Below are 24229 nucleotides of genomic sequence, written 5' to 3'. Positions count from 1 at the left end.
TGGTCTAAATGAAAGCAGACTCTTAGGTGATTAGTATGACATAGCTCTGACATCTTGATGCTTCACCTTTATGGCAAATGGAAGATAGTGCTAACTGGATCATGAAGCAAAATAATTTAACTCAGTAGCCATATTTCTATAGAGCATGGAGGAGAAGAGGAATTTTGCTGCTAAGGAAATGAGAAAGGAGATAATTACAATAATGAAAATGGGAGACAAAGAGCTCCAGAATGTAGCTGTCGGGCTAGAAAGAAAGGAGAAAAGTTGGATGATTGTGGGGTTGCCAGATGATTAAAGAGATGTTGTCATGTTTGCGAATATTTTGTCTGGATATGAGCATATGCGGGGTGTATTGCTTGTTATTCTGATGGCTGTATGTACTGCGTCTTCCATACAGTCATTGTCATGCTTTCTGTGCATTGAAATTTAATTTTCTGAAAAGTGTCATTTGAAATCTATTGTAGACACACATGCACGAACACACACATATGTTTCTCCTTGCTCTGCATTTGACAAGGATAGTATTGCTTTTTCACCCAGCTCAGAGACATGCAAATCAGATCAGTGTCTTCCTTCAAGTTTTGTTAGATTCTTCAGAATGTTTTACCATTTAAGCTTTAATTTTTTAAAAGAGTCTAGCCTTCTGGGTAAAAGAAGCTTTCTCCAGGGTAAATTGACGCTTAAGTGTCTTCTTGAGTCTCCTGCCATTCGATATCAAGAAACGTAACATTCCTATTACATGGATAGGTGGGGCTGTCTTTGAGACTTATTTATAGGTTTTAACCTTCAGGGCATTAATTGCAGAATATAGTTTGGTATGTAGCTTTGAATTTTATGCTGGCAAAAATGCAGTCTCATGTGAATCTGGAAGGAAGAAGATCTGATTAGGGAAATTGATTACAATTTTCCTCTTTTAAGCATTTGTTTACTTTGCTCTCTAGCGTTAATCTTACCTTTTTCTCCAGAAAGATTTTTTGCAGATATAACCTGTTTTCAAGTTTATATCTGTGCTGCTTTATTTCTCTTTAAGAATACAAAACCACTGCTGCTACTTTTGTTCAACTGCTATAACGATCCTTCTAGACTGCAATTTATAGACCTTTCAGTGTGCTTGCACATTCTGCATGCTATTTCTTCATATTTAACTGTAGCTGAACTTATGCTTTCCCCTCAAGAAAAGGCTTGATTGAGCTCTGTGATTGTTTGCAGATCTTATCACAAGTGAGTGTTCTCTGAACTTTAGCTACATTATTTATCTACCATAGATGTGTAGTGAACAGTCTTGTCCCTAATTGCATTCCACCTTGAAAGAATTCCAATCAGCTATAAACTATTATGCCATGTTTGTTCTTTTTTTTTTTCTTTTTGGTAAATTCAAACTGTAAGCTAATCAAGGTTTTCTGCAAACAATTTAAAACTTTCTCCAATATTTGCCCGATCTGTTTGGCAGGAAATACCTTAGCTGTGAATATCACATTGAAGGCACACTAAAGTTGAATAGCATAGAAAAAAAAAATAGCCTTCTCAGATGACATGAACTGTAGGTAAGAGACGCTGGCACTGAGAGCATTCAGAATAAACCTCTGTGCTAATTCACGTGTAAAGCAGACTCCAGTAGGAACTATGTTCAAGGAAATGCAGACAGTGAGACAGTACAAGGTACACCATTAGACTGAGAGCCCTGGAGGGCTGCAGGGATGTCTCACATCACAAACATAACTGCAATGGTACAAGAGATAGCGTGAGCTATTTCTAAAACACAGCTAATCACAGCAGTGCAACAAAAAACAGTGCAACAAAAAGTACAACACTCTCAGTCTTTATAGCTGGGGAGGGCAGAAAGAGGGGAGGAGAAGCAGAGATGAATGGAGCACATGAGATAGATGTTTAAATCCTGCTTATTTAGGGAAATCCCTGATTACCTGAGTGGCTTTTAAAAGTAACTCTGGCAGAATTGATTTTATTCTCTTCCCATGATGGAGAATTTTTACTTTCTTCTCAACAAACTGCAAATCTCTTTTTAGTTTCATAACTATAAGGCAGCTATTTCAAAAGCCCAGAACACAGCCAACTCAAGAAAAAGTCAAATATTTATATAAGTACCTTTTGTTTAACTTGTGTATTTTTGTCAGAAGAAGAAAGAAAAAGTGCTATTCTTGTGATGCAACACAAACAATTCTAACAATGTCTTCATTTCATTTCAGAAGTCTACAGAACAAATGAAGAAAGTACCGACTATTGTTCTGTCTGTCTCTTACAAAGGAGTCAAATTTATTGATGCCACAAATAAGGTATGTGCAATTGTTGAATATCAGCTTTTATTCTTTAGCAACAGGAATGCTTACAAGGCCGACTCTGTAAGAGCACCAAGCCACAGAGTGGGCAGATTTGCACTTTTGTGTTTCCTTTCTTTTTTCTCTTGTCTCCTAAATGGATGTAATCTGAGTGTCACTCTCCAGAAGCTCAGTCTGGAGGACAAGTGAAGCAGCTTTGATGGCTCGTTTGGAAAACACTCTGTCCAATCTTCTTCCATTAAAAGGCAGCTCATCACAAAAGACATTTGGCAAGCGGCCTCTGTGGAATCTTTTACCATAGTCTTTCCTACGCAGTTCTTTAAGTCTGCAGAAAAAACATAGGTATTTTGTCATCAACATAATTTTTACTAAAAAAATTAAAATATAAAGATTTCTCAACAAATAATAATGTTGCAAGTTTTTATTCAGGGCCAGCCATTAGTACGAATAAGAAATGTGAGGCCTGAATGTCCTTTTCAAATGTAAGAGCCTCTCTCAGAGGTATTTTCCTGGTACTAGATATTTGACTTCCTGAACTGCAGCAGCCTCTTCACAGTTGTGATCCCATGGTTTTTTTTTTTTTCCATCTTATTGTGTGGCACTGCCCTGTTCTTTGGTTTTTACATTTTAAAATGCATCCAACATCTTAAAAAAAAATAAGGCAAAAATTAAAAGATGGGAGAACTTAGTGATGGATGGGACAATGGGTTATCGCTCAGCCAAAGTAAAATACACAAGCTCCATAAGCAGTAGTAAAATAGTACACAAATTTTTCTTCTTTTGATATCTAAGATGGCAAGAAAATGCAATCTACACTGAGGCTTGCATGTGAATAGAAAAGAAATCATCTTTTCTGATATGTGATTAAATTTGCTAAGCATAAATCAGACAATCCGGCTACCTCATCAGTTTAATAGTGTATATAACAGCTTTATGTTAACCACACAGTACATCTAACTCACTATCCTTCAAACTTGCCATATTGGTCAGTTTATAAAGGTGTTTAATTAGAATTGGGTTTTAAGTGAAGGAACAAAAGTGGACTTGTGATCTTCTGCTACGGTTTGGAAGCCATTTCTAGGGTTAGAGGATGGTATGGAAAAAAAAATGTCAAGTCTGACCTCTTTGCTAGAGCAGACAGGCCAGGGATTTCTGTCAGCTCCTTTTTCTTCTATTGATTCAAAATTGAGCATCTACAACTCTCATTTCCTATGCATTCTCTGATGTGCCAGGCATAAATCAGACATTATAATGTTATTAACTCTAACTTGGACAAGGCTGTCTTCAGCTGTTAAATGTCCTCTGTAGTGTAAAGGACATAAGTGCCATGTCCTTAGGTTTGAAAAATATTAAGAGAACAAAAGGAGCTTCCAGCATCTCTTTATATAGTACACAGAATCTTGTATGAGAAGGAAACTTAAAGGAAGTTTGGCAAATTGTGTTAGATAGCTCCAGACCTGTCCCACTGAAATCTTATACCTAGTAGTACAATAGATATATTTGATCACGTTAAATAATGCCACAGTCCTGTGTTGTTTCGCAAGTGGTAGATTGCTTTCTCTTCAGTTCAAAATTGCACTGCCTTTCCCTTCTGTAAAAACCAGGTAATAGCCCGCAACTGTCCCAGGACCATTGTTATCCTCCCTGTCCACAGTGTGCTGTACCCAGTTCCTTCAAGACCCCAAACAGATTAGCACTAAGGTGAGATCCTATTCAGACTTGTACTGCTTCTGTATGAGCTTATAGTTGACAGTGCTGGGCACAACTTATCAATAAATGCATACTTTTTAATGACAAAAGTAGCTAGCAGTTGTGTGCTTGAAAACTCAGCTCTCATGGCTGTTCATCCTTTTACTTTATGCTACCAAGCTAAGAATTTGTATTTCAAGTTATAACAGGCAAAGCTTCAGGTAACAAAGGGGCTCTGACCTCATTCCACTAAAGCTATTTCAGTGGCGCCTTGAAGCTTGGCATGACACCACTTTGACATAACACCATTTCTTTGCAATTGAGGCCAGAAAGAAATTGCTGCCTAGAAAAAGCGGATATTCAGAATTTTCTCTTGGTCACATCTAACCCTAACTTCTGGGCTATTTCTGCAAGAAGGGGGGTTGTCTGACACAATGTAGGCAAGCAATGTAGGCTGCTTATCAAAAATCTGAACTCTCAAAGGTATTTCCTTGGCAGAACCAAAACTGACTTCTACTTTCCCTGCTGTTTCAGAAGCTCTGGAGGTTCCTCTTGACAAACTGAGTGACAATTCTTAGAGTGACCTTAACTGGTCTTATATTGTTGGTCAATGCCTAAGAAGCATACCCAGAACAGCAAACCAGTTCATAGCCTTTTAATTTCTACGGAATAAGACTGTGGTTCTACTGGAGTAGTGACCTTAGGAAACAGTAACTGCATGCACTGAAAACATAATTTTTAAAGGAGTTCACAGAGGATATTGCACAGAAGCTAGGGTAATTTCACTACTAGTTTTCAACCACAAGATTAATTTGAGGTACACTTTATTTTATTCAAAACAAACTGGATATGGATATGTTTCCAAACTTCATACTATTCAAAGTTAAAACATTAAAATAATCTGTGTAAATTCTGACTAAAGTACAAAACCCTGTGTCCTTTGACCCTGATCACTTAGGAAACCTTTCAAAATAGCTGAGCTCTTTCCACATACACTGCATAAAATCAGTTGACTACTTTGTGGCTCATGATTTGGCATAAATATTTAGCATGATTTTAAGACTTTCCAAGCTTTACTTCTTTCTCCTCTTTAAACTACATTATGAACACAACATCAATGATGATACATTACAGCTATATCCCTGGTTTTGGTATAATTGTAATTCTCATCAAAATCTTTATTGAGGGTAAAAGTTATCAAAGTGAGAACAAAGAAAATAAAATGTTTAAAGTAACATAAAAAAACAATGATTGTTAACCAGAGAGTATAAGTATCTTTATATATTGGCATCCATTGAAATATAAGTACTGATTTTGTCATTTTTATGAATAACGCATTAAACAGAAATAAGCAAATATGTTGCAACAATTTAAGAATAAGAGGATTATTTCATGTCTTCAGTAACGGTTTCCTTATCTTGGTTTTACCACAGTTTGAAATATGGATTTTTTTTTTTTTTAAAGATTTTCCTAAGCCATTATTTCTCCAATTAGATATTAATATATCTTTTAGAAATCTTGAAACCTACATACAAGGGGGGGAAGTTGCCACTTAGCAAATGAAGGAAGATATGGTAAAGCATCTTGAGTGACTTAGTTGCACACATTTCCTTTTCTTCAAAAAAAAGAGGGGGAGGAGAGAAGGTGGGAAAGAAAAGACAGGGGTGGGGAAAAACGGAGATACTCAGAGACTGTTTAAATTTGAACAGATGCCACTAAGGCAACAGCAAATCACAGATCTCAGGGACTGTGCCACTACAGATGTCATGTGTTCTTTGGTGCAATAGAGATGTCATACTGCAGCAGACTCGTTCTTTTTGTTTTTTGGGGGGAAAAGCCTCAGTTACAGTCAGTAAGGCCACAATTCAGAAAAGTGTATAAGCTAACCTCTGAGGAAATTCATATTCAATGAATCATTCCTCTATTTGAATAAGTCATTTGAAATGTTTGTATTGCTGAATCAAGGCCTAATCATAAGCCAGTTTGTGGTATCTTCTCTCTGGCTTCATGGTTCCTTTGGCCTAAACACAATAATTACATATCAGTATTATATGTAATGAATATTCATAATTTTCTCCAAAGCTTTAGATAGCTTTTTTTTCTTCCATTGGACAGACCTGCCCCACCTTTATCTCAATAGTATGCTATAGCTTACACTGGCTGTTGCAAGTAGTGTTGCTTGGTGCATGAACAGTTTAATTTTTCTACACCTCTCTTACAGGATGCTGTTGTCAGTAAGTGGAGAAAAACTGCCAAATCCTTCTGTAGTGATCTTTTTACCAAACAGAAGTCTTTTAAGAGCTCTGGGTTTCAATTATAATTATAATTGAAATTTTAAGTAAAGTTGTTTTTTCTTGAAAGATGATAGCCGAATTTCTTCCAATACCATGTGCAAATGCTTGGATATTGAGCCTCTAGGGTTTTACCAGAGCCTATCAGTAGACTGAAACAGTATCATGTAGTGCTCGCTAGACACAAAACCAGCAGCATCAGAAGATGCTGATATAATATTCTGAAACACTGGTTACAGCTGTATGCTAGGAAATATGTCTCTTTGTCACAAGATGCTGAATAAAACTGTAATTTGAAAGACAAGCAGGAAGACTCTAGAGCATAGTAGTTTTCTCTCAGATTGTCATCAATTGTAGATCTCATTGGAGAGGGTCAGAATTCCAGTGATCTGTGTAAGATCACACGTGGGGAGTGTTAAATCTCTTCTTACTAAGAAAGTTTCAGCACAGCAGCTGAATATAAACTCAAATCTGAAAACACAGCTTTTAAGGCTCGTCTACATTTAATTCCCAAATTGATTGAAAATATTTTTTTTAAACAGAATATTATTGCTGAACATGAAATCCGTAACATTTCCTGTGCTGCACAAGACCCTGAAGACCTTTCTACATTTGCGTACATCACTAAAGACTTGAAGACTAATCACCACTACTGCCATGTATTCACTGCGTTTGATGTGGTCAGTTTATAGAAGATACTTATTTAATAGTTCTTTGTGAATCACTGTTTCTATTAAAACATTTTCAGGGTAAATGGTGGTTAATAGAAGGTATCATTCATTTAATACACAAAAAGACTAATCTAATATGAATAGTAATGGGACATTTTGAGAGAAAAGCAAAGATTTTCCTTGGTAAGAGCTCATTTCCCATCTGAAATAATTCAGCTGTAGTCTCAGCTGTTGACTGTAAAATTAGCAAGTAGCTTTCCGTAAAAGCCTTGACACACAATTCTTCTAACCTAAACTACAGGCAATTGCCTTGCAATAAGTTGTTAAAAAAACAAGTTTGGCTACCCATTCTGAAATCCCAGCACTATGCTCTGTTTTCTGCAAACAAGTGGCCTCTTATGCATTATATACAATGCTCAAGCCTGCCAAGTAGTAGACCCAGGAACTAGCTTAAACTGGGTCTACAGGCTGTCCTGCATTTCAGAATATGTATTATTACCTGCATAGTCAGCGAAAGGCTAGTTTGGAGGTTTCCAGCTTTCTGGCTTTTACCCTCATGTGCCTGCCCCATGCTAACCAGCATGGCGGGGGAGAAACAATCGGCTGAACTGGAGTGGGGAGAGGGCCGGATGCTTTCTTAGGGGGATCTTCTAAGTGTGGGCACAGTCCACATTCACGAAGCAGATGTGGACTGCTTATAGTGGCCTTCTGGACCAGGGATCAGATGTTATCACAGTGAGTGGTTTCTTCAGATTTCTTAGCCCTGTGGTTTTCTGAGTTTCAGTGTTTAGCTGGATCAGTCCTAACAACTCAAACATCTTCCAAAATGTTTTATTTAGACTTTTTGACATTATATTGAACAAACTGGAAATCTGATGGTATGAAACTGCCATATATGAGATATATGAACAATTCATATATGAGAGAATATATGAACAATTCTGTATTAACTATATTTTATTTATTTTAACCAGAGAAGTGAAACTTTTATAGATTTATCAAAGAGGACAGCACACAGATAGCTAATTACATATCTCAAGAAGTCCCGGGGAAGTTTGGTTACCACAGTGAATCTCAAGACATTTGAAACATCTGAAAAGATCTGTGTGGAATGTTGTCCTCTATGTGTTTTTGTATAAAAGATAACCCTGTAAATAGTAACAATATATTATTAGGTGGCCTCTCTGTTCTGCTCTGCTGCCTGTTTGTCATGTCAGTGGGAGTTTTAGCTTAACCAATAATGCAGATACGGACTTTTGGGAAATTTTATTTTAGCAGCACCTTTGACTTTTGAAAATGGATTGTGTTTGTTTTGAAAATAGCCAGTTCAAGCTACAATTCTTACTGTCTTGTTTCAACCCTCAACCCCTTTTTGCCTTAAAAATCTCAGAAATGTTATTTCAGCAAAAGTCCTTAACTCTCCTATTATTTTGGTAGAAAATTACTGAGTTCATCTTACATTTATGCTTCTCAAATGGTGCTACACAGACTGCTAGTGTCTCAAGAAACCATGAACACGTGCCAATTAATCAGTCGTATGGTTCCCAACTAAATTTGGTGAAATGGCTAGAGGCTCTAAATTTTTGGACTAAGAGGGCTGATTGTCCAAAAAGTTTGCGAATGCTTGCCTGATACCATTTGAGTTAAACACAAGAGAAATTTAAAATAATATTGAAAGTTAAAAATATTTTAATATAGTACAATGCATGAATTCTTGAAACATGCTTACATGAATATAAATAAGCTAGATCAAAAATAAATAGGCTTTTTATTTGTGACTGAGGAAACAGCATTGTAGAGTAATGACATATAGGAGAGTTTAAAAAATAAATATTCTGGAAGGTAGGTTAGAAGGAATTTTTTGAGTTCTTTCGTTTAAATTGTATTAAAAGTTGATAGACCACAGTCAAAAAGATGTTACATTAGATAGATATTAGTGAAAAATGAAGCAACTAAAATGAGACTGATGGAAACTATTAAGGAATATTTAAATGGATCGGGAGAAATAACCTAATTTGACTGAGAATATTGCATTTTTATTTATAAGTCTAATAGCCACACACAAACAGACCCAGGTATAGTAGATGAAATTCATTTTCTCCTTGCTTGGCAAGGAAAGAGTAGGGATTGAAATAATTCTAACATTTTGCTCACTTCCCATACCTTACGAGCAGTGTTTAATACCCCCAAGCACTCTTAATGGCTATTTTAAGCAATACAGATAGTTTAATGTCTAACTGTCTTAACATAGTGTTCTCCTGCTACATAATCCTCAGTGGGGTGTTGCCTATTCAAATATGCTCTTTTTTATGTTGTTTTATTTCTCGGGATCTAACACTTCTGATGCAAATTCAAGCTCCAGGAAAAACAGCTAGATATTCAGAACATAAGCATACAGTAGATTAAATTTTCTATTTAAAGTCTAACACTTTTATGTAGCCTGATCATCCAGCTTACTAATAAAACAGTGCTGTGACTGTACATTCAGCTTCCCTATGCAAAGTTGTAATTCTATAATCAAAATTCCAAAAACATCAGGAATATCAAGAATATTTAAGAGGAGGAGGATTGGGGGAAGAAGAGGATTTATTGATCAATATTTGAAATCCACTTCACTTTCATTCACTTATGTAAAGCAGAGCTAAAACTGCCAGGGAAGAACTTCCTCTGGATAAACGAACTATCCTAACAGTTCCTATACCAAACTCCGGTTCACATGTGAGAGACATCCAAAGTAATTTTGATCAGGTATTCCCTCACTGCCTGACACATCTATGAATAGAATGCAGCTGGCATAAATTGGAGCAATTTCTATTCTTGTTCACATCAAGGATTAGACTGGTGATCTGTATAACACAAAGACTTTTCTTCCTTTCTGTATCCTTCTGTCTGTCATTGGACAGATTTATGCTGGATAGGAGAATTAGGAACTGCTATTACCCATATTTAACAGAGAAGAAAAAGTAAATGCCTTCGGGTCTCAAAATTTCTGTTTATTGTCTTCTTCCAGTAGTTTAGGGAACTTTAAAAAAAAGTTGTTGAAAACTCATCTCTCTTCACATGGTCATCCAGGCAGGGTCAGTGTGGCATCTCCACCACCACAAAGCAGAGAACTTCTTTCCTTTGCAGTAGCCACAGAGAGCATGCTCAGACACTACCATCTCCAGGGCATGAGAGACAGAGCATGTGTGAAAACATTTCAGTTCTCCCCAGCAGCCTCCTTGAGATGGAGCACACTTAGCTACAGGGAACCTTCAGCTCATGGGCAGATGATGCCCCCCTGTATGTCTAGTCTCCATCCATGGCTTTTTCAGTGGCTTGAAAGGCCCACTCTAAAGGCTTGATTCTGTCCTCCTGTTGCATAGAAAATAGCTTTCGGTGCCACGTTTGAAGACAGGGTTGGATTCAGAAGTGTACCATCTGCCACTGTCATAAATCCAGATGGAGAACGGATCAGGAACTTAAGTTGCAGGACTGTCTGTTCATGGGAGTCTCATGCAACCCAGGAGTCCACAGCTGTTACAAGCAAATCGTAGACGTGATCTCTCCATACATCTTTCTTCCTTGAATGCCCAAAAGTTCACACATTAGAGAGGGCAGACACATGTCCTTTCTAAACCCCCCCTCCCCCCCCCCACCAAAAAAAAGTTTTCTGGTCTGAAGGAATAAAGTATTTACTGTGTAAATGTATATGTTTGTCGACTATGCATCTCAAAGAACTCCAGTTAATAGTAAGTAATTTGTCCTTCCTCTTTTGCTTTTGTAGTAGAAATCCTCATTATTTGGCCTTGAAGACTCTATTATGGCTAAGAGTTAGGCAAATGATTATGTCCCAGGAGACTGTAATTTTGAACGGGGATGGGATTTTTAGATTTTTCCCATTTAGATTCCATCCACCCTGTTCTGCTTGGTTTTTCCAACAGGGATTTTAAGTTCAGTACCTTGAACACAGTCCTAACTGACATTCCCACACATCAGATGTGGTAGGTAGCTCACATTAATCATCTGTGAGACCCCAAAGGAAGCCTCTTCAGCAAATTCAGCCTTCAAAAAAGACTAGATTTGACATTGATTTTAAAGGAAAAAAAATCATTAAGTAAAAGCAGAAACCTGTACAGTCCTCATTATACCCGAAGCGCATTTTAAAAGAGGCAAAAAGTTAACTTTCCCCAAAAATCCTTCACAAGTGACATTTTAGTTTTTATAGATGAAAGACAAAAATTAGCAGTCTTATCCTGTGTCTTAAAATATTCTTGAAGCTGCAACATAGCCTTACAGAAGCATGAAAATATAATGAAGAAGAGTGCCTGCTGCATCTTTCTTACACTAGCGACTTCTGCAGTTAAAAAAAAGAAAAAATCAGTTAAAATGTAACAAAACAATTAGCCATTGTTATAGACTGACCGAATTAAAGTGGCAGAAGAATACTGACTCCAGCTGGCACTTGGGCGTTGAATTGTAACATTACATCGCAAACAAGGCAATTGACCTCAGTTTCTCATACCACAGAAATTGTTGCTTGTAGGAGTTAGCTTACTCCTCTGCCGTGCAGAGGGAGGGAGAGGACTGGAGCAGCGCTGGGAAGCACCGTGGTTCTAGCAGTTTTGCTTCCTTTCCAAGGAGCTTGTGGGGTGCTGTAGGGCTAAATGTCTTCCACAATTATCAAGGGATCTACAACTTTTGTGCTGAACCTACGTCCAGGAGACAGACCTGTTTCTCTCCTTCTTTTTGTGTCATATGTAAAATTCAAATATTTTCCTCAGAGCATCAGAAGAATTTCCAATATGGTTTTTGTGGTTTTGTTTTCCTCTCCAAGCCCCAATGGAATCCCACTCTTACCTCTCCAGTATGCCCTGATCAGAAAGCATGTAAACATGATCTTCATATTCCTGCCCTAGTACTGCACATGAGAAATCTCTCAAAACAAACTTATTTGCTTCTCTTTTTTTTCAAATACAGTGTTGCAGATAACTGTTTTACATTTTGAAAGAGATGATTCTAAAGCCTTCCTTACCTCTGTTTGCACACTTCACCTCTTCAAAGCTCTACAACAGTACATAATGTATAAAGTTTATGTACAAATTCTAGTTCAGTTTACATTTAGAATATGTTATATTTCAAAATATTTATTAACCACAGAAACATTTATATGTTTCCAGTAGTTATCAGGCTTCAGACGTGCCTATTTTTCTCATTTTACAGGCTACACAAGAAAACAAATCATAGTAACTTCTGACAAGGGAGAAGCTCCAGACTACACTGCTTATGTCTTTATATGGCAAACTCTCTGCTTTTTTTACTCTTATCTCAGAATTTTTCAGGCCTGTCTCCCAGAGACCTTTTTGTGTGCCATACTGGATGGTGCTTTCTCTCAGTCCTACTAGTATTACAATCTGCTTTTTATCCAAGCCGTTATTCCAGTGGCTGTCCTGTTGATGTATTCCTTATCAATAATAGCATCCACTGCAGATAATCGCGTGGTGCTACCGTCTTATTGTCATGACAGCAGATTAAGATGTCTCTAAAGTAATATTCTTGTGCTATTAGTACATACACTCCATTTCAAACAATACTATTTTGTACATTTTTAACGATTATACTGAATTGCTCTTTATTCCATGACCAGTGTTTTGCTAAAAGGCACACCACTTTATCATAATAGTCTCTTTAGCCTTTCATTCATGACTCCACTGGCAAACTGCATTCTTAGTGTTTCCCAATCCCGGACCGTTTCCTCAAATTAAAGGAGAGAGAATTTGGAGACTACTGCTATCAAATCAGGCAGACATTTTAATTTGGAAAGCTATGAAACTTTGCATAGCTCACTGTCATGAGTGCAGTCTTAACAGCTGAGCATATCCCAGTGGGAAGTATAGTTGTTTCTCTGTCTGACCTAACACAAACCAGAGTTGGCACCTTTGTAAGAAGCTTTTATAATGAGCTAAACTACTGAATTGAGCCTATTCTTTCTAAGCATACATGTGTGATAACAAAGGGATGGAATTTCTTCATGACTATAGTGAAACTACAGTGTATAGCATGAAATAAGATGCTTATCCTTTTAACTGTAACTACTAAAGAGTGGATGCTATAGTTCTGTGTATCTTGCATAACTTTCTGGCTTGTTGCAAACTCAACACTTACACTTGAGTAGCTAAAAAGATACCTCACTTTAAAACTGCTACATCTGAAATTACGTCAAGAGCATGTGGGAACTTTAAGAGTTTCGCATAGTTTCAAAGTAATACACAACGGCTTCCAATCTAAGGTCTACAGAGGATCAGGAAGGAGGGGCTAACTTGTAAATTACATCGAAGACATTTATGGATTACTCTAGGGAGACTGCAGGACAGAACAAAGAAAGCAAGCTTGAAGGCTTGCATTTGCTCTGCAGGGGTTTGAAATGTTATTGGAAAGTGTGTAGAAGCCTATGAATAAAAATACTAAAACAAAACCCCAAACCAAAAATTACCATAGAATTTCACTTGAGATTTGGATTTTGGTCAAACTGGAAACTCACAGCTGCTTTTTAGTTGATGTAAAACTGCACTGAAAAAGCATTCATACTGACTCTCTGGTTCATCATTCATGTTTTTTAAACCCTTTAACAGGGTATTTTCCATACATCTAACAAGAATCTAAAGTATTCTTAAGACCACCAAACTGGTTGTCTTCTTGAAGAACCTGACTTCTACAGAAATACACATGAACTCCTCAAGCTTACAAGAATACTCTGACATGCCAGCTTAAGCTCAATCTTTTTTAGTTCTAAAAAACATAACCGTGAGAAAGCGGAGCATTTACTTTCATGCATGCATAGGTGCAGTGCATCCACAAAGTGGAGCATGCACTTCTCACATTTGCCTTTTACCTTTTTGGAAATCCCACACTGAAGCTGCAGAGTAATCCATTTCCTTTGCTGCTCGGTGTCAGTAGAGCACAGAGTGCTCTGAAACATGAGATGGGAAGCAGTGCATCAGACTGGCAACTCTGGAGGAGGACAGGTCAGCCCCAGAGCAGGTCTGAACTAAAGCTAGGTGAAACATCAAAGACGTGCAATAGTGCAAGATGGGTGGTATCCTGAGAGCAGGGGATACAAGGTGAGCTGGGGAGGATGTGGGATTAATGCACTTGTTCTAAAAAGAGATGACATCCACCCACTACTGTTTTCAAGTTTAGCAAGACAATGGTTTTAAAGTTTTTAGAAGCAATTATTTTCACTACAATAAATTACTTTTAGATTGCCCTTGATCAAAAAGAAATCAAGTGAGAGATGTTAAACACTGTAGAGACTTAGCAAGTTACCATTGGTTTGTTTTTAATTACTTACATTAAAAATCACTGCTATAGGCAGTACTACCTCTCCTCTTGTACCTGACAATAATTCAACCTAATGCTAATTTTAAATGTTATTGGGTTTTTTTTTCCAGAATTTAGCATATGAAATCATTCTTACACTAGGACAAGCATTTGAGGTGGCCTATCAGCTGGCACTACAAGCACGAAAAGGGGGCCATTCTTCAACCCTTCCAGAAAGCTTTGAAAATAAACCCTCCAAACCTATTCCAAAACCACGTGTTAGTATTCGGAAGTCTGTGGTAAGTAGAAAGTAGTGGTGCATGCAAAAAAATGAAATTCAGCTATACAGTAAGAGTTTATATATGTAAAGTTGTATAAATTAATATACCTGTTCAGTCAGAAAGGGTCCGTGTCTGCCACCTGTGCTTAGCACCTCAAAGTCGGCAGAGTTGTGTCACTACAGCATGATCAGCCATCTGGAAATCTGCTCGTTTCAGATTCTTTCAGTTTAAGAAATTGCCTGGCTAGTGTCGTGCATGGTCTTTTATAGTTACTGCAGAGATTTCATTGATTCAGTCCAATTCCAATGTATTATGCTTTTTTAAGTGCTGAAGATCACAGTCAGTGCATACTTCTAAAATGTTCAGTTCCATTGACTTCCCTGAGATTGAATCAAGAAATAAAATCAGTACCACACTTACGCATTAATTCATGTACGAAGCTATTTCTGAAAATCTTATGCTTAGTTTTGATATATGAATTTTTATCATAAATATCTCCAGTTGGTAATTAGATTTAAAAAACAATCTTCTATAGATAAGTACAGAGACCACATGCCTAAAAAAGCCTTCTAGCTGATCTGGTACGTGATCGCTGCGTACGCAAATCAGTATCTCACAAATTCTGAAGTTTGGTTTAGATAAGATTGCCAAACTATGAATCCTAGTCAGATTACAAATCCAGATCAATTTACAATGATCCTATTGTCTCACTATCAACTTCTTTTCTTGCCCTTTTTATTTTTTTGACCTTCAGCAGACTCTCCTGTTTCAAAACTGTCCTTTCTCTAGGATTCAACCTACCTTTTCAATATTTTCTTTGGAATCTCAAATTCCCAAGAATCCCACGTAGCTGGAGCCAACACATTAATTGTCTCAAATTAAAATGCCATCCTGAAGTGCATAAATGACAGAGAAATACTATTTTATGACAGCATTTTTCAAAAGATTATGAAAACTATTTTATGTCAAGTGAGAATATAGGCACAGTGTGATTTGGGAGGGGAATGGGAAAAATGACTGCATGCTGTATCATAATCACTGGATATAAAATGAGAATCATACTCTGTGATACTTATTGGATGAGAGGAAATGGAAAAAACATGACTGTACGCTGTGTAATCCATCCCCTCAGAATCTTCATACATAAAATTTTAAGAAAGAATATTTCCTGATTACTGATGCCATCATCTGTCTCAACATTAAAAGGACTTCTCAGGATCAAAGGTAGCTTTAAACATAGTTTTACCTAACTATGATGCCCTATAGTTTGGGGAGTAGACACAGCTCTGATCCAAACAGTAGAAAGAGGGCAACCATAGGTACACAGGAGTGGAGACCACTGCACTGACTGTTGTAGATTTTAAAAAGGGACTCCACTGATATAGGATTTGTTCTGTATTCTATTAAATTGTTTAAAGAAAAAGCTTCTGCTAGAAACACTGTGCACAGAAATGGTAACCCATCTGTTTGCCTTTGCTTTAAAGCAGATAGATCCATCCGAACAAAAGACTCTTGCAAATCTACCATGGATTGTTGAACCTGGACAAGAAGCCAAAAGAGGCATTAATACCAAGTATGAAACTACAATTTTCTGATACAAAACTGAGCCCCTGTTCCTTGTTGTGCCTTGCACTCCAAGCAGTCACAGCACAGCCTTTCCTTTATGGCAACGTTTCAATCCAGCAGAGAGGAAGACTGCACCGTATGAGTGGCCTTGTAACTAACAAAAAGGCTGATAGTCATTTCTGGTGATGTTCTTCTTCCTGCAGCACTGACAGAAGAATGACACTATATGAAGACTTTTCAAATTACAGTCTACAAGAGGAGTGAGAAAAATTATTTTTCCTGCGGTTCTCCCTTGTGGCTGCCACAGTGCTTTCTTTGGTTTCTTATTTTAGAATTCTACTTTTTAAAAAACAAAAGGTCTCTAAACTAACAGTAATGCTGCCTATGAGTAGAATATTTGATTGGTTTTTTATTTAAATCTTGGCAGTTTTTAATTGAAATAGAACCAGAATTAATAAATAGAGTATTTGTGAAACCACTGAATTCATTAATAACTACTGTATTGAATAAAGAACTCATTGAAGTGACAAGAAATTAGGTACCCTGATTTCTATGTGCGCTGGTTTTATATGTAATCCTTGGTGTCCTTTGATCCTCTACAGAAATAGAAGCCTCTTGCATTGTGACAAAGGATCAGAGTTTTATGAATGGTTATAAAAAGGTATTAATAATGCACAGAGAACATTTCTTTTATTAGATATTTTTATGGAAAAGAAGTACTATAGGAAAACATAGGAATATTTATGGAAAGGAAGCCAGATTAATTATGAAAAATATTGTTTATTTTAAAGTTAATTAAACCACTGCTATTGCAGCATTATAAAAACTATAAAAGTTGTAGCATCAGTGCACGGGATGTTTCATGTGATCAGTCTGGAATGAAAGTGGAATGGTCATTCTACTGCACCTACATATAGTTTATGCAGTTCAACATTGCTATAGCCATGAATTCTACTAGTATTTTAAAAAATAATCTCAGTGGTTCTAAAAAAATCAAAACTATGAATTTTGCTATCAAGATTTCTGTCACAGAAAACTTGTTTGGAAGAGTGTTGATAAAATCTAGTGCAAAACATTTTCTAAGTAAAAATAGCAAGAAAAAGAAAAAAATTCCAAAGTAATAAAAATGTTTTCATGAAACAAAATAGTTAAGCATTTGCTTAATATTTGATTAAATAAGATTTACTTACATTTTTCTTTAAAGTGTTTTAATTTTTTTAATGTCTGTGGAGTATTTGTATAATACCATGATGTATATTTATGTAGAACTGAAATTATAACAGTACAAATATCACTATAGGAGAAAAATGACATTTTAACGTATATTGTTCTATCCAGTCAAATTGTGAATCATTTTGAAGTTCATTATAGAGATATTGATAAATTGTGTGGTTGTCTTAATGTTTTTTTAATTATTATTTCCTATCCAGCTGAGGTTTTCAGTCAGAATCATCAGTTGGTGAACTCCAAAAACGGATAACTGAACTTGGTTTAAACCTGATAATTGTATATGGTTTAGTTAAACCTAATTATAGCGCTGAGTGATGACATACTTTTAATACAGTATTCAATTTACTTGAACAAAATAGTTCCTTGTACATATTTTGCCTATTCACTGTTGATATGTATGTAGTCAACTGACAGTAAAAAAAAACACTAAAAATATGGTACCAAAAGGAAGATTGTATAGGAGAACAGTAAATAGTAGCCTCACTGCAACAAACACTTATGTAAATATGCTTGGGCTTCCAGTTATAAATTTTGTAATTTTGTCATTTATTTATATCCTATAAAAGCACACAAAATAAAATGAAGTTGTACAGTCCCCGTGCTTTGTGCATTGTTTTTCTTTGCTAGAGGAAATAAGGGGCGTGATCCAAAGGACACTGAAGTCAGTGAAGGACCCACCTCCCCTCAGTTCCGTTGGGATTTGGATCTTGTCCCACACAAAACCAGGCACCGCTGTGGAGACACTTTTTATTTTAGAACATAGATTTTGTTTACAGATGGTAAAATTCATACGTCAAAGTCCTTAATTAACTAATCCTTCATTACACTTCCAAACTGCTGACTTTCCGTATTTGATCTCACCCTGTAAGAGTCACACAGGGAGTTATGTTAGAACACGTTCGCTTCAGGCACCAAAAGTATAAAGCAGCCAGATTTTCTGCAGCTTTAGGACTGGGACACCTCTTATGCAGCTGAGTAACGCCTAAAATTAAAGGATGAGACAGGGGTTGTTGTACAGCTCAACAGATGGAAGTAAAAGAGATGGAACAACAGGAAGGTTTGTTGACTTACTGGAAGAATTTGATCCAAGTTCATCGAAGAGATGGCAAACAGGTAGGTTGGCACAGTAAGCAGCTGAACTTTTTTGGTAGAGATGCAAGGACAAAAGAGACTGCGGAACTGAGGAAAGACTGGTAGGGCAGGGAATGAGGGTAAAGGGCAGAGAAAAAGTTTGGGACAGTGAGGCAGTGAATCTTTGAAGCCCTCACAGCAAACAAAGCTAAACTGGAAGGAGAGATAAGAGCTAACAGGTGTAAAGCACTTCCCTATTGAAGAAACCTGGGATTTTGGTGGGAAACATGTCCCTACCTTCATTCCTCACTAACTGATATTAGCATAAGCCAGTTGGAGGAAAATCTCTAGGGTCTCCTCTGTTATGGGGCAATTGTTTGACATTTATTTCTGCAGATCCAAGGAGACTTCTCCAAGCATGACACAAACCCACTAAAATCAGTTATCACCTGATCCTCAGTCCTTTCTGGTCAGAGAAAACAGCTGATTTACCTTCAAAGTTCCTAGTAGAAGTGTAAGGAATAAGGGGACAATGGTCTGTCTTAAGAGTGAAGATAGGGAGCAGCTAGCCACCCCAGAAGATCAGGAAGTGAAGAAAATTACTATTCTTGATCTCTACTCAAGGTAAGAGGGAAATAGAGGTAGTCAAGGAGAGCATGTGAAGAAACTGGAGCATCTGGATGTTGTGAAAACAGTAGTTGTAACAACTGCCTTATGGGACAGGAACTGGCAAAAGAATAGAGATGGTATGGAGGTAGATTGCATTTGACACTAGAAGATGGAGAAACTGGAATCAAAGTAAGGTAAGTGTGGGTGACCCAGGATTTTGAGAATCATTTGGGTAGTGATGTCTCTAAGATACAAGGGAAAAGAGCTGCTGGAAGAAAGCTTCAAGTCTGGAGGAACTCCTGAAGAAACCAGGGGGAAGCTCTGTATTGTGGAGCTGGAGGGTTTTTTAAAGTAGATGTTGCATTTGAGACCATACATGGTGTCTACACCAACCTGGCCTGGTGTCTATTCAAAGCCAGAGGAGCTACAGCTAACAGGTGGCAGAAGCAGATACTCAACATACCTGGTTCTGGTGTTCTGCCAATAAGTATATGAGAGGCTGCTGCTCCTGCAGAACCACAATGTTATACATGCAGTTTCACTGCAACATCTCAGCGTTAAAAACTGGCATGACCATAACATGACGACCATTGTGAAGGGAATTACAAGGTCATAAGAAGGTTGTGTCAGTCCTTCGGAAAAGAAAGCAGAACACTAGACAAATAACAAACTTCTATGTCCAACTATTAAATGGTTTATATCTTCCATTCTAGACTAGAACAGACAGTTAATGTCAGATATTGAACTCATACCTAATTTTGCCCTAGATTTCTTTCAACGTTTTCTGTTCAGCTATCCTGCTTCACACCTCACTGGAGGATGATCTCTAAGATGTCATCAAGACAACAATCTAGAAATAGTAATTTCAACTGTCCCCAAACTACCAGCCCACAGAACAATTGACTCTAAACAGGAACCAAGGAACCATGTGGCAGTGACAAGCACGTAGGTGAAAGACATGGCATACAGATTAGTACTAAAACTGGGGCACTTAGCTGAGAGATATCCATTATCTCATGTAAAGGACCAGCTGGAGAGAGCAGAAGAAAAAGGGACTCCATCTAGCTTGAAACATTGACAGATTTTCAGCTCACTGGGAAGCATAAGTGATATATTGCTCAGGCTTCTCCTTTAAAAAGTTCTGTAACTCTTTAGTGCTCCACAACTTCTTTAGGTAAAGTGACTTTTTGCTAAGCTAGAACACTTAACATTCCTGGCCATGCTGCAATCAAATCCACTCTTGAATACACTGGTTCTAGTTAACTTTCATACCCATTAACTCATAACTCAAGCCAGTTGGAGGCTGGTAACAAGCTCAGCTGACTGAAACAAACACACCAAATTCACTTGCAGCCGGAGTTGAGGCTAGGACAAAAGATTTTGTGGAACTGATGGATGATCATCTTCCTACTGACTAGACAGCCACATTCATACTCATTACAATCCTGAATGCAGCCAGCCAACCACTGCTGTCTAACTGAAGAAGAGGGAAATCAGAGAAAAGGTCTATGATCTTTGCCTCTGAGGAAGGATATGCCCAAAATGCATGAATTAAAACCTGCAGCTCCATGATTGGCTCCCTCATCTGTACAGTACCACAAGGAAATTTCTCTTGAGTCCTAACTAATATATATATGCATTCACTACTACCGTATCTTTCACTCTCACAGAGATCCATGGGAGTCAGGTATCTAGGTATCTTTGAGAATGTGGGTCTGGGTAAAATGGGAAGAACTAGACAAACAAAACTGTTAGCAGTATGTAAATGAAACACACTCTTTATTCTTGCCACCAAGAGCTTGGAAAAGATCAGCTACTTTTTCTATCGGTCAGTGAAGCTGAGTTCAAAACACTCTGGGATCACATAAGAAAAAGTGAAGCTTAGGCAGGTATGGATGACTACCTTAGGCAGGTAAGGATGACTGATGGCCTTAGACTTCCTGCTCGTACACAGAAAATATATCATAGATTTAACATCATAAGCACATATAGTTATAAGATTTTTCATAAGTCTTTTTCTTTGTGGATTTTTTTTTGACACAAGACAATTTCTACCTTCAAGTTCTTATAACAATGGCCCAAATTCTCTAGATCCTTATCCAAAGCTAAGTTTATGCTAATTTTAAATCCTTTTAAAAAAGAAAATAGAAAATTGATGCACAATGTTAAAGATGAATTAATGACTGAGAGAACATGTTTGTATTTCAAGGCAATGCATTTGATGCCACCCCCTATAAAAACATGTTAGAAACCCCAGAAATTCATAGTGAGACTTAAAGGAAATTCAAATATGCTCCAATATAGAGGATACCCAAAGAACATTAACTTTATCCTATAGTGACACCATGAGGAAAAAAGAAATAGACCACACTGATTTTAAAGACATGTTAGATGCAGTGCAATATTAATTCTTAGACCTGTAATTACTGGGTGATAATTGCTAAGCTGCAGAATTAAGGGCTTGGACATGTCCTAAGCAAAAATGTCTAATGTATAAAATTGAGGTCAGCACTATTTCTTCAATTTATGTTGCAAAGACTAGTATTTTTTATTTTAAGTTATCTTTATATATTTATACTGTTACATACTGTCTGGAAGGAATCAGTGACTCTGAGTTAATGTTAACATGTTAATGTTAACAGTTAACAATTCTGCATTAGAATTTGAGTGAATCTCCTGGAACACTGAAGTATCTGGGAATGATGTATATGATTGGAGGTTAATGTTAGATCATTCAGCATGACCTCCTTTCTATCACAGCCATTACATTTCACCCAGCTATACTTCTGCCAAGCTTCAAGACTTAACTAGGCCAAATGCCTCAATCCTAGAAAATTAGAGTGAATGCTACAAGTAAAGAGAAGAGACTAGTAAGATGCCATCATCATCCCCGATCCAAGGACACAGCAGGAAATCACTTAGGTGAGAAGTACCTAAGTAATTCCAGCTGGTGACAACCTGTCTCCTATGCTACAGAAAGAGATGAGGAAAAATACCCCTGCCAATTCAACTTTGTCGAAAACAGTTTCCCAGACAGAAGTCCAGTCATTACATGATGCAAGAAAAGTTTGCAAGGAAACTGCACTGGGAAAACAAAAGGATGAATCCCTGTAGTACCTGAAGGTACAGACCAACTGTATTCAGTACTATATTTCCTGAAGTGGTCAATCTCCAAAAAGGAAAGTGAAAAGATTTAGAAGCCAAATTATACAGTACAAGAAAGAAGTTCTTCCTGATTCATAAAGGATCAGCACAAGCTGAGTCTTAGTATTTCTTTGCAATCACTGTCCTAGCACATAATGTGCAGACCTGAGGCAAGGAAACATACCAGAAGGCCTCTTAAGGTCCTTCCTGGACCTACTTTTATGAGTGACATAAAGCAAGGAAATAACGATCTTAGCCTTACTATAAACTATAATTTTTGAAACACATGGAAGAGCAGGGAACATTTAAGTAGAGACTGAATGTTTTTCTAAGAGGTTTGTTTAGATGCAGTTTTGTATAGAGGAGTAGAAATTCAGATCTCTATTCCCTTGCTTTACATGACTTCACAAGTTTTTTCCTTCCAGCCACTTGAACTTGTCATACTTCTGTCAGCAAGGCTGAAACATTCTGCCTTTCTCCCACACCTCACTAATAGGTCACTTCTCAGCCTTCTCTCCAATTCACAAAACAGATTCAGCTTCTAAACGTTACACTGCTAGAGTTTTCCCCAGCACATGGATCACCTTTTGTGGTCCTCTTTTAAATTTTGGCTGAATCCATTTCCTCTTTGAAACATGAATACCATAGCTTTATACGCTACCCTAGTAGATGTCTTACCAATGAAACACATAGATCACCACCCCACTCCTTCAAGACAGACTTTCTTCATACACCCACAAGTGCTGTTTACATAAAACTGCAAATACCTTGCAGGTTATATGGATAACCTCGACCAGTTTCCTTTCCATACCACCATTTTCAGGATGGTCTTGCTGGCATTCTTAGCTCCACTATGTATGACACAGTCATGCCTTGTTTGTAAGAGAACAAAAATGTGCTATTGGATGTTGAAAGACAGACACACATCATTTTGTGATAGCTACTTAACTTTGCAATTCACTCTTTCGTCAATTTGTATCATCTGCAACCTTTATCAGGAAAGGTTTTATAGAGCCTAGACAAAAGCTTGACAAATAATGTGAGCCAGATTTTAATGCAATATGTTCTTTATCAGTGCTATAGAATAGAAGCTCTTTTAAATCAAAATGCTATGTGAAAATAAATCAAATTTGCTGAAGAAATCAAAGTTCATATATCAGAACGGTTGGATTTAAAACACACACACACACACGGAGAACAACTAGAAATCTGCCAATAATGTTTGACAAAAACAGACCCCTGTAAAATCACAATAATCAGCAATGCCTAGAGAAACTCTATGACATCCAGAGTAGATTGCATTTAATGACATAATCCTAAATCAGCCATTGCACTATTTTACTCAGGACTGACCTCAGGTGAATAGTTTTCTTGGTCACCTCTTTCAAAACACTGGAACAGTTATGATTCACAACCCTTTAAAAATTTCTCAGTTGGTCAAGTCTCGATTAATTTTAACAGGAGTGGTTCAAATGGCTTTTCATCTAATCCATCATAGAAAACTGGTATTTATTGTTTGGACTTGCTAATTCAAAATGATTTATTTCTAACAAATGCATCCTTGCCACCTGTTCTGTTAAGAATATGAACTTCCTATTCCTGTGATAAAACTATATGGGATAGATACATTCTGTCATTTTATTCCAAATACAAAAACACTTCTGTCTTTTCAACACCATATTTCACAATTGTATCACTGTGATTAATGGACTAGTCTAAAGTTGCTTTTTATTAATTTCATATTTTTAATACTAAATCACTACTTTGCCTATAATTTCACTCATTGCTTCACCTAGCCTATCACTTGCTGGCATATTTTAATTTGTAACTTACACTCTAAATCATATTAGACATCTCTGAATATATTTATCTGTGTTTCACTGCAGCTTCTACACCTCTTTTTAAGGGACATCATTTAAGATAGCATCTCATTTAACATACTTCTTCACATCTGTAGAACTGTGACTCCTTGGACCCCTGTCAATGATTCCCAGCTGTAACACATCCTACGTTACATCTATGTTCCCAACTATGCCAAAAATTGCTTTGCTGGAAGACTGGAAAGGTTCCAAATCGCTAACTCT

The 24229-nt window shown here is 37.1% G+C and overlaps 1 protein-coding gene across 1 annotated transcript in view; it reads left to right on the top strand.

Annotated features, from left to right (window-relative positions):
* Positions 1-17917, top strand: part of ANKS1B (ankyrin repeat and sterile alpha motif domain containing 1B) — a 434784-nt gene extending 416867 nt beyond the window's left edge. Inside the window, exons 23-26 of the mRNA XM_026123167.2 lie at positions 2205-2291; positions 6817-6954; positions 14376-14543; positions 16010-17917. Of these exons, the coding sequence (XP_025978952.1) occupies positions 2205-2291; positions 6817-6954; positions 14376-14543; positions 16010-16120 (504 nt within the window). The 3' untranslated portion in view covers positions 16121-17917. The remainder of the gene's footprint in view (positions 1-2204; positions 2292-6816; positions 6955-14375; positions 14544-16009) is intronic.
* Positions 17918-24229: the final 6312 nt, after the last annotated feature.

The sequence above is a fragment of the Dromaius novaehollandiae genome, chromosome 1 (assembly GCF_036370855.1).
Source record: "Dromaius novaehollandiae isolate bDroNov1 chromosome 1, bDroNov1.hap1, whole genome shotgun sequence".
In the NCBI taxonomy this organism is placed as follows: domain Eukaryota; kingdom Metazoa; phylum Chordata; class Aves; order Casuariiformes; family Dromaiidae; genus Dromaius; species Dromaius novaehollandiae.
The sequence above is the reverse complement of the archived record's forward strand: the minus strand, read 5'-3'. Positions and strand labels throughout refer to the sequence as shown.